An 11,164-nucleotide genomic window follows, 5' to 3' on the forward strand; every position below is an offset into this window, starting at 1 on the left:
TCCCAAACCCAGTGTACGTTTCATTTCTTCATATGAGAAAGAAGTTTTAGAGAAACAAGGTCACGATGCTTGGAATCACCCTCTTTTCGCTGCTGCTGCTGCTGCGTAAAAACGTTATGTCCTCTCTGTTCAGATCCCTCTTGCTCGCTCTTTAGGAAATTGGTTTTATTTGTAGTAAATGGGGAAGCTGAGAGAACCAGTGCTTTCTGGTTGGGTTGGTGGGGTTTCCCTCCCTGTCTGAGTCTAGCTGAGTTAAAAAGTGAACGTTTTCAAGTTTCACTTGCTGCCACAGCTCAAGACTGCCATCACTAGAACATAGGCAGCAGCACTCAACCTGCTTTCCATATCACTAACCAGGAATGAACTGCAGACAGGCATTGTGAAGAGTGAGGCTCCTGAAATGAACATACGTAGCTCTCAAAACTAGCGATCCACCTCCCCACCCCTCCCCACCCCGAGCAGGAAAAGGGTGACTCACTGAACCACTCTTTCTCTACTCCCCGCTCCCTTCCTTAGGTGTCTGAGTGTACTGGGGCCAGAGCAAGTTGTGCTATCTAAGTTCTTGACAGGTAAGCTTCCTCTTTCTTCATCACCTTTCTGGGTCTGTATCTAAAATGCACATGTGGACCTTTGCCCTGATGCTGCTCAGATGATTCTCTTAATGAATCTTTGGTACAGAGGGAGGGACAAGAAATAGTGTTAAAATGCTTCAGGTGATCCTGCCTAGTATACCGTCCTCTTTCAGATGCTTTTCTCTATCTTCCTTGGGGAGGAAGCTTATTTTTGTTGAATATTTGGCCACTAGCCTGAGTTGCACAGAGCTGAAAAGTTCTTCTGCATAAACCCCACTGAATTGGCTACCTCCAGTTGGTTCCTCCATCATTTATGGTAAGTTGCTGTGTGGAGCCTTCTGTGGGAGCCGTGCAGGAGAACATCCCTGAGCCCTTTGGAGCTAACACAACCCACAGATAGGAGCTGTTGAGGGCCTCCATAAAGACTTTGGGACTCGCTGAGGATGGAAGGAAAAGGTGGGAGAACATGATGATACTTTGTCCTAAGATTCTTCCGGTGGGGTATTAAAAGCCTCGAGGGGAGTGCTCCATCAGATGTGCCTGCATTCCTCCTTCTGCAGCGTACAGCTGAGAACAAGCAGGGTAGAATGGGATTGTTCACTCCTGTTCCTTTAAAAGGCTGCAGCGTGGGAAAAACCATTGGCTGATCATCTCCAGAGACTGGTGAAGTGCCACTATGAGCAACACTGGGAAGCAGGCAGGACCAGGGTCCACTCTTCCGACCGAGCTGCCCAAACGAAAGAGGGGACGGCCGAGGAAGCAGCCGCAGGTAAGTGTTCAGCCTCAGTGCTTTGCCTTCTCACCATGTTAAGATTTATAAGAAGGAAGTTGATGACAGTTTTTTAGACATAAAGTGGTATTATTAGAATGACTAAACTTAGGTGTGACCCTCAAAACAGTTCGGCATGTCCAGAAAGCTCTAATGTTTGGGTTCAAGGGCTCTTTTTTCTACTAGGCAAGACATTCTACTAGGCAAGAAATTAACCTGTCTACTGTTAAGTGAGTGATTGGTTGATTGTTCAACCTTCGCTAAACTGGGAAAGGCATATCTAGCAGCATATTTTACAGCTTCAAAGAGGAGCGTGATTCATTTCTTCAGTATCAGCTGCTTATACTGAGTATGGTTGAGACAGCTGGGGCCACTTTCACAGGCATCTTATGTAGCCAGGGAGGTCTCCTTACCTTGAGAGATTGGCTGAAGATTAGAAAGGGAAGTCCAAAAGGTCTGGAGATGTCTCCAACCCCCATTCCTTCTTGAAACCAGGAATTGGACTTTGTGCTGACTGGGGTTGGTGCAAGTTGTAGTAGAAAGCATCTAGAGGGCACCAGGTTGGGGAAGTCTGGGTGGCATCTTAACCTGACTTGCAGTCAGATTGAAATGCACTTAAATGCATCTCAGTTGGCAGGGCAATTGCTTTGTGAGCAAACTTGTACAGTTTAACATATGGATGGCAGCTGTAGTGCCACCAACTTTTGGTGCTGTTTGTCGCTGGTCAGAGCAACTCCCAGTCAGGAACTCCAGGTCTGCAAGACCCTGTCAGTGCCACCAGCAAGAGTGGGACTATATCCCAGCTCCCTGGTATCCCTGGGTTTCTTGCTGATACACTTTGAGGAGGGAGGAGACTGTGAGAGTTAACACTGTGAGACAAAATTAGGGATTGACTTCTGAATAATACTGGACTGCCAAAATGACCCTAAACATTTTGATGTGCAACATGGAATGACTCAGTTCTAGGTGGAGGGTGACATATCTGCTGACGTGTATGACCTGGGAAATCTCTTTTCTCACCATACACCTGTTTTTAAAGGAACTGAAATTTACCAGTGATGCTCAATAACATTTGCACTGCTCTTGCCCCATCTTGGAAAGAAAATGAAGTTGTTCTCACAACATTCTCCTCAGAATTCTCTTTTGCAAATATTGATGTCAAATACTCTCTTGAAGTTTCCTGGTCACTCAAATGTTCTCTCGATATTTGTGAGTTGATAGACTGCAGCATTTGGATAGTAGTCTTTAAATATCTGACAGCATTGCTGCAATACTACACTTAGTATATAGTAGTGGTTTTCATTCCCCCCCCCCCCAGGGAACACTTTCTATACCTGCCAAGGAACTGCTCCATGTTGCAAAGGATTCTGGGGCATGCTCTAGAGTTCATACTCTAAATGGAGCAGAATTCACCTAACTCTCATGCACTGTTAGAACACCCTAGAATATACAGCAGGGGTCAGCAACCTAAGGCCCATGGGCCAGAAGCGGCCTGTGGAGGTCATTTGACCAGCCCATGAGCCGCCCCTGAACTGAGCCGCCTGCTTGTGCGCTGCACTAACCACCACAGCGTGGTGCAGGGACTCGCTTCCAGGGCGTCGAAAATTGCGTACGTAGATGCCAAAAATCGCAGGAGTGCGCGTGATCCAGCCCATGGAGGGATCTCCGCAGGACCGATCTGGCCCAGGCAAGATAAACCTTGCTGACCCTGATATACACAGTGTCCCCCTATTGTTGTACAGCACCATAGAATATCAAAATAGGGCTGGATTTAGGTTTGATGAGGCCCTAAGCTATGTCCAGCTGTCCTTTGTCAACAACAAATTGTCACTGTTTTTTGTGTTGAATATATGCTATATGGCAATTTATGGACCTAATAGGTATTTAAAGCCATTTGCTGTATGTAGGTTTTATTTATTTGTTTTTTATCTTATATTTTGGAAATGTACATCCAGGTGTTTGTTTTTTTACTTTAATTTTTTGGGTGGCCCCCAAGAGAGTGGGGCCCTAAGCTATAGTTTGTTTAGCTTATACGTAAATCCGGCACTGGTGATAGATGAGGTGTTGTTTTTCTCATTGGAAGATCTTTATCTAGAACATTTATACCATGCTTTATATCCATGAAACTTAAAGCAGTATACAGCAGTTTCCCTTGAAATCTCCCATCCAGGCACTAACCAGATCCAAAGATGCTTAGCATCAGTATCATGGCTACATCATTTGCACTCAGTCCACACCGGCAAATTCTTAATAGGCTTCCAAAGCAGCTCACCACTGCAAGAACTTGGCTTGCAATTCACTGCTTTGGTTGACAGTATTTAATGGTTGGCGAAGAATGAGTACTTGTGTTTTATAGTCGCTGTGCATGTCACTTTTTATCTCATAGAATTGTATGGATAACATGAAATGGCAATGAATAGCTGACAGTTGGTTGCTTATGAGATTTTGGATTGCCAAAACTGAAACACTCCAGAGTTCTTAATCATTTGGGTTTTGCATGATGAGTTACAAATGTCACATATTTAAAGGTATATGCAAAATATTTTACTTTGAAATATCTTTATTCAAAATTATACATGATTTAAGTGGAACAATTGCCAAATTTCTAATCTTTGTAAATATTTGTTTCACCTTTACTCCATGTTCGTTTACTGCTATTCTTTCTCCCTCTCCTTTAATGATGTTTGTACTAGTTTTATTTATCCACTACTTCTTTTTTTCAAAAAAAATAATAATGTTAAGGTCTCTCTTCTCATTGGAGGGCATTCATCATTCTCCCACAGAATGAAAACACTTGCATAATCACATACCTATTTTATTTTAATTTATTTAAGCTTATATGATAAAAACTCTTAACATTTTGTCTTGGATTAAGGCATGGCCCGATTTGAATTCTGACAAACGCAATGCAAGGGCTGCATCCAAGTCATACTTGAGCATAGAAGCCAACTCCTAGGGGACAATGTCCCTTCAGGGGGCCCAATAAATTATTTGATCAATTGTGTGGGGCAGGGCTTACCTACCCCACCCCTCAATATTTTACTCCAGTTAACACCCTTGTACTTGGGGTAGCCCTACTGCAATCAATTAACTCAGCTAACTTAAATGATTTCTACTCTGAGTGTGACTTAGGCTGCAACCATATCCCCACTTAATTGGGAAGTAAGCCCCACTGAAGTCAGTGAGACTTACTGTAGGTTAGGACTGTCCCTCCTTTTGCAGCTATCCATCTAAGAAATTGCAGTGGATATGAGCTGCTCCTTACGGTTTGTCCTGATAAAGAGCTCGTTGTGCAAAAGCACCTGGGTTAATAAAATTCCTGTTCGATTTCTGGTTGCTTTTGTTTTGTGCTGCTGCTGCTGCTGCCCTTTTAATGTGTGTGAAATACACAATCTTTGCTCTGTACTGTACAAATAAATGCCCCTTCCCTATCTGAACAGGAGCCTGTTGGGCCATTGCCACCAAAGAAACCTCGTGGAAGGCCAAAAGGAAGCAAAAAGCAGAGTGCTGGGAGTGGACAGATGGTAAGAACCAGTGACAGAAAGAGCTTTCATGCTGATTGGCACTCAACCTGTATCCCCCGAGAAGGGAGAGAAGGAAAGTGTCCATCTTTATTATTATTATTATTATTATTATTATTATTATTATTATTATTATTTTCAAAATTTTATTGACATTATTAGCACCTTATTACTAGCTGGGCATTGCATCATACCTTATAAACAGCTGATAAGCAATAAATTGTAAGAAAAGGAAATGGTAACACACCAATATAAATCAAGAAATCGATACTTCCTGAGCGGACGTGGATGGCGAATATCGAGCATAAGAAATAAAATCCCACTAGATGGCATAGAAATGTTCTGGATCCTCCAACCTCCTGGAAACTCACAATTTGTATGTGATTCCCCCCCCCCTCTGATAGCCAAATTCTATAGGTTCTTATACCACACAGCCAAATGCAGATTTTTCAAGGTTTTCCGTTGCTAAGCTATTAAAATTCCAGCTGCAGCTAACATCCAAGTCAGAAGCTCTTTAGAGCAACAAGCTCTCATGTTGTCCATCTACATATTCAATAATAACAGTTACTAGGAAGCCTGAACAGGTGATTTAATTATTTTAGTTATTTTTTGGTATGCTTGGGACCAGAATAATGAAACCCAAGGGCATTCCTGCCAAAGATTGAAGAATAACCTCACCAGCAATGCTGCATTAATTGTGATGTAATATGTACCCATCTTTAAGCATTTGGCATCCTCTCATTCCTATAGCTTTAGAAATGATTAAATTCACATGCAAATTCCATGCAACCTAGAAGCCTCCTTTAATTATCTACCACCTCTGCATAAATATATTTCACCAGCTGCAAACTCAACATCGTCTCCCTTGGGCAGCTGCTGTTGTCCAGTTGTTTTTCATAATTCTCCACTACTGTAATATAAATCACTGCCAGGTTCCTTTGAGCTGCCCCCTAGAGGATTAAATTGCATTAAAGAGCTCAGTTGCCATTGTGTAACGAATCCACTTTTTAAAAGAGGTGGTGGGTTTGCAGTTAGGAAAGTGACAGAGAAATGCACAGAAAAGTGTGGGATAGATGAATGATGAAGGGGAAGCCACATAATCACTGTGCAAGCAAACCAAGATGAATTCAGAATGTATGCTCAGTAAAGACCTGACATAGGCTAGCCTCTGCTAGGGGCGACATGTCTCATTTTGGTGCTTGAGGCAAAATGCACAGCAGCACCTGCATCGACCTAAGCATCTTCAGCACCTTCCTCTCTGTTGCCAATAGCTTACTTAGAGAAGGACCCATAGCTCATGGGTAGAGCATCTGCTTTGCACGTAGAGGGTTATAGATTCAATTTCCAGGGAAGGCTGGCAAAGACCATGAAACAGGTGTGTACCTAGGAGCTAGCCAGGTTGGCCCCACCAAGGGCGCAAGCACAGAGGGACACAAAAACCATACCTCTCCAGTCTGGCTTGGAGTGACTAGGAGCTGGAACGCCTGCCTGTGCGCTCCCTGAGCTGCTCCTCTGCTGCTTAGGGCAGCCAACATTGCTTGCCAAGGCCACAAAGGGCAGGGGGCGGTGATACAGCTCCTTGCCAAGGATGTAAGGGAGCCTAGGGAGCCTCTGATTGGAAAATCTCAAGAGCTGCTGCCAGTCAGCATAGACAATAATACTGAACTAGATAGACCAGTGGCAGGCCTCTATATATGGCAGCTTCCTCAATTTCTTTGTTCTGTCAGTGGTTTCCCAGTCATCTTCTTAATGCTCATGCTATCATGTATCACTGTTTATCTTTCACTGTGGCCCCTTTCCAAAGAAATCTCTCTCTCTCACACACACACACACACACACACACACAGAGAGAGAGAGAGAGAGAGAGAGAGAGAGAGAGAGAGTGTCAGTCATTTAGGCACTGCACTTTGAGGAAAAAATATAGAGTTTCTCATTCCTTTGCTTCTGTGACCACCTGTTGACTAATCAGAAGGTTCTTTTTGTTTCTCCATTATTGCAGGTACACACCTCGGTTGAAAAAAGGCCCAGGGGTCGACCACGGAAATGGGTAAGTTAAATGGAATCAAAAGTGCATTTTTAAAAAAAAAAAAAAAAAAGTGGCACCTGATGTTCCTAAAGACTGATCACATAAGCCTGGGATCAAGTTACATCTGGGGAGTGACCAAATTCTGGGGAGAGGACAAGCTTGCACATCCATTCACACGGCATATTTGGGACATTTGAAATTGCTCCTCATCAATAATGCCATAAAATGTGCAAGATCAGCTCGCATGCAAGAGATTGAGAACAAACTTTAGTATCAACCAGCAAAAAGAATGAGCCTGAAATCTTGAGGCAAGCCACTGTGCTTCTGATGGATGGGCCAGCAGCCAGTCTATTCCAATAGCCTAATGGAAAATGTTGCCCTCCAGATGTTCATAGAATCATAGAATTGTAGAGTTGGAAGGGACCCCAGGGGTCATCTAGTTCAACCCCCTGCAAGGCAAGAATCTCAACTAAAGCATCCATGACAGATGGCCATCCAACCTCTGCTTAAAAATCTCCAAGGAGGGAGAGTCCAGTACATTTGGAAGGCCACAGGTTCCCCAGTGTTGATCTACATGCAGTTTAAATTCCATTTTTTTACCATCACTCCTTAGCAACCAAGAGGACAGCTGCAGTTCTAAACATTATTTGGGAATAGGCTCCACTGAACATAATAGGACTTGCTTCCAAGTAAATATGAACAGGCTTGCCCTAAGATTCTTCATCAGTTAGTGCCCTAATTGCTTTAGTCCTTTTACTTTGGGCTCTGTGACAATTGATCTATGATCCTATATGGAGATGGAAGCTGTTTTTCAACAACAGAACCTAGTAATCTGTTAAAAATTGTATCACCTCCCACCCACCCCATTTCTAGTATTTCAGTAAATTGGTTAGCTCCTATCACCTGTGCATAGAGATCTCTTATTCCGGAATGGTCAAGGCAACTTGCAGTTTTAAAAATCATAAACAATACCCCATACTAAAAATACAAACAGGAGGAGGCTGTTTGCTAAGTATTCAGAACCGTCACAGTGACTAGCAGTAAGACACCTGCTGACATAGGCTGGCCTGTGGTTAAACTGCCAGCAACACAGAGAGGGGGAAAGGCTCCGTCATGACTCACACAACATAGCTTTGCAACTGTATATCTGATACACTGCTGGAGACAATGTGGAATCTGAAGCAGAAGGAGAGGTTTGTTACCGTAATACCTAAGCCTAGGTCATGTCCACACCATGCATTTAAAGCACAGCATAGGAGGGGTTGGAAGGACAGGTAAGCAAAGGGGTGCGGAACAGGAGTGCCAACTTGGCCCCGAAGTGTGGGTGCCCGGGGCCATGGGTGCCATACAATGTGCATGGCCCTGGCTGCAAAATTTGTGGGTGCCCAGCCCATTCATGGGGAATTTTGTGGGTGCCCAGGGCCTCAGGGAGTTGCATAAAGTGGTGTTTTGGCGAGGTGGGTAGGTGGGTTTGGTGAGCAAAGAGCTTAGTGGGGAGGAATGAGGGTTTGGCAATGTGTAGAGATGGTTGGTTGGCAAGCAAAGCAAGCAGGGTCACAGCCCCTATCAGTGCCACAGGGCCATCAGAAGAGCCCCTAGTGGATCAGACCAAAGGCCCACCTCGTCCAGCCTCTTGGGGCTGCTATGGGAAGCCAGAAGCAGAACCTGGGTGCAACAGCCCTCTCTCCATGTGTCATTCTCAGCAACTGTTACTAAGCGGCATAATGGGGGCAGAAAGAGCCATCATGGCTAGTAACTGTCAATAGCCTTATCATTCATGTCAGATGCTTACATTTCTCTTGCAGCTTGTTGTCCAGGAGGAAGAATTTCAGAAACCTAGCATTCAAGGGAGGAGCAACCCAAGTTCTAATACATCGTGCCCTGCCACAGAAGGTTTGTGGCATTCAAGTGGGGCTTCTGCAGATAACATGAGAATCAGCCCTCGCATAAACAGGGGTGGAGGCACCATAGTGCATTGAAGGAAGCCACTCATCAATTTTTGTTGTTGTTGTTAAGGCTTGAAGTTAAAAGGGAGAGACAGAAGAGGTGTCACCCTGCTGCCTGTTAGGTTGTTTAATCATGTGACGTATGAAGTAAGCTGGTGACTGACAAGCACTGCCTTGATTTCTAAGAAAGTTGATGTAGATGCCACCTGATAAATGCCAGGGTGTTTAACCTCACTTGTTTGAGTCCATTTCCTCTCTGACTTCTGCTGCCGTATCATTTCCCGCCTCTAAGGCGCACAGTGATGTCAGCTACAGCCACAGACACCTTTGTGATGGCCTCACTTCCTGCCCAGTTCTGCATCAGGTTTGCATGGTAGGCAGCTCCTTCGTGCCACTTAAAACCACGGCTGCCGCTATTTGCTTAGGATAGCGGCATTCATGCGGCACCTCCTGTCCTGTGCCATTTGATAAAACATAGATGCAAAAGGGTGAAGCAACAGAGTGAGTATTGGGAAAAGATGGCCCGTGCCAGATGGGCCCATTTATTGAGCAATTGCCCTGATTGTTTTGCACAGGGTTTATACAGTGTCACCATCAAGTGGCAGCTGCCAGTGCTTTTCCTATTAGTACTTTTCTTACCACAGACAAATCCTGTGGGCGGGGTGGGGGTAGAGAGTTGAAAACAGGTTTGTTGTGCAAGAGCACCTCAGTGCTGTTGCTTGCTTGCAGTGCACCTGCTTTCTTGGGGGGTTAGGAAGGTGCACTTTATAATGGACATATCACCAGCATCTACCCAGATGGGTGAGATATGTATGCCAAAAGGCTGATAGTCTGTAAGTGAGATATATAACCCAACCGATCCAGCACAGATCTGTTTTTAACCAGGTGATCAAGGCCAACTCGAGGGGTACCACCCGATGAGTCCCTTCCAACACTCACATCCCCCCCCCATTGCAGGCACTGCAGCTTCCTGGCTGGCAGCCAACACCTTCCTGTCACTGAGCATGGATGGGTCAGAGGGCCAAGTACCAGCCAAGTAGCTTCAGGGCATTTGGACCAAAGCAGTGGCCTGACAATGCTGAGTGTTGCCTTGGGCTGTAGCTGTAATCCCGTGTTCACTTCCCCACTGAAATAAATGGAGCTTAGCCAGCCCAACTGTGCAGGTGTTGCAGCCTATGCAGTGAGGTCAGAAAGAGTGGAAAAGTTTCCCTGGAAGGTGACCTTTAGTCCCTTTGCCGATTTCTCCCCACTACATTGTGCTGGGATACACATTTCAAGTGTGGCAGTGCCCCACAGCCCTATTGGCAATATTCCATCAGAACTGGCTGTGCTCCCAATAACATACACCGCTGCTCCAGAATCTTCTGTCAATCACAGGAGTTCCTCCTTAGCAGACATTTCAATGTTGAAAGGGTTGCCTGAAGGAGGAAAGTTTTATGGGGAAAGCTAGTGTTTTAATGTACGCTTTGTCTCATGCTTTCTCTAGGCACATCTGGGAAAGGATGTCACAGGATCAACAGAACTACAGAACCCAGTAGATTGTTGGACACCTCTCCAGCTGTGGTTCAGCAGCAGACGGCTTGCTGATGTGTCTCTAAAGTAAAATATATTACCATCCTAGAGTTGGAAGGGGACTCATTGTTTGATGCGGGAAATCCAGAGCTAGGCCATCCCCAACAGATGGCCTCTGTTTGAAGACCTCCAGTGATGGAGAGCCCATCACCCCTCCCTTGGTTTATACTGTCAAACTGCTCTTGCCATCAAGAAGTGTCCCCTGGTTGGCCACCATGGGACCTTCCAACTCTTTGTTCTAATATATTAAATTCCTTCTCTGCCCCAACTGTGTCAAGTGAACTCCAATGCTTGTTCTTCCCCCATGCTGTTGATATCAATTTTTGCCCAGTCCAGTGGCCATCTCTCACAAGATTCAGACATTCACTTTTAAAATGGTACATTTGGGCTGAAGGAGGTTGATTAGAGCTCATCAGTGTTTGCCTGGAATGAAAGTAACATTGTGCTCTTTAAAAACCGTTTTGTGCTGTGTCAGGATGAATGCTCACACTCCCAAAGTGTTTAATAAATTTAATAAGTTTAATAAATGAGAAAAAATTGAATGGCAAATAACAGCAGGTTCCTATGTACAATCACTCAAAAGTCTATTGGGGTTTGTGTCCTAGGAACATAAACTTAAATCTGTAGGCCTGAGTTGAGTAGAGAATCACTTCTTAGAGGCTTGATGCTTTATTATAGAATTTTGGGTTTTGCCCATGGGAAATGCTGACTCGCCACCTTTCCCCATCTACTAAACATCTGCTCCATCAGCCTCAGCT

General features: G+C 44.6%; 1 protein-coding gene across 2 annotated transcripts; it reads left to right on the plus strand.

Annotated features, from left to right (window-relative positions):
* The first annotated feature begins 498 nt into the window (after positions 1-498).
* On the plus strand, positions 499-10,943 carry LOC307210245 (uncharacterized protein). 2 transcript variants are annotated; one of them, XM_079965831.1, is made up of 6 exons: positions 499-569; positions 1,191-1,341; positions 4,782-4,865; positions 6,862-6,909; positions 8,694-8,781; positions 10,321-10,943. In XM_079965831.1, the coding sequence occupies exons 2-6, from the start codon at positions 1,249-1,251 to the stop codon at positions 10,419-10,421; spliced, it is 414 nt and encodes a 137-aa protein (XP_079821957.1). In that variant the 5' UTR covers positions 499-569; positions 1,191-1,248; the 3' UTR covers positions 10,422-10,943. The 2 variants fall into 2 exon arrangements, with proteins under 2 accessions (XP_079821957.1, XP_079821958.1); XM_079965832.1 differs by lacking the exon at positions 499-569 and adding an exon at positions 663-888.
* Positions 10,944-11,164: the final 221 nt, after the last annotated feature.

This window comes from Podarcis cretensis (assembly GCF_951804945.1).
Source record: "Podarcis cretensis genome assembly, chromosome: 2".
NCBI lineage: Eukaryota > Metazoa > Chordata > Lepidosauria > Squamata > Lacertidae > Podarcis > Podarcis cretensis.

Coding starts and splice junctions, on each gene's coding strand:
- LOC307210245 (XM_079965831.1), top strand. CDS start 1,249: ATGAGCAACACTGGGAAGCAGGCAGGACCAGGGTCCACTCTTCCGACC. Junction 1,342..4,781: donor GGCCGAGGAAGCAGCCGCAG/GTAAGTGTTCAG, acceptor CTATCTGAACAG/GAGCCTGTTGGGCCATTGCC. Junction 4,866..6,861: donor GTGCTGGGAGTGGACAGATG/GTAAGAACCAGT, acceptor CCATTATTGCAG/GTACACACCTCGGTTGAAAA.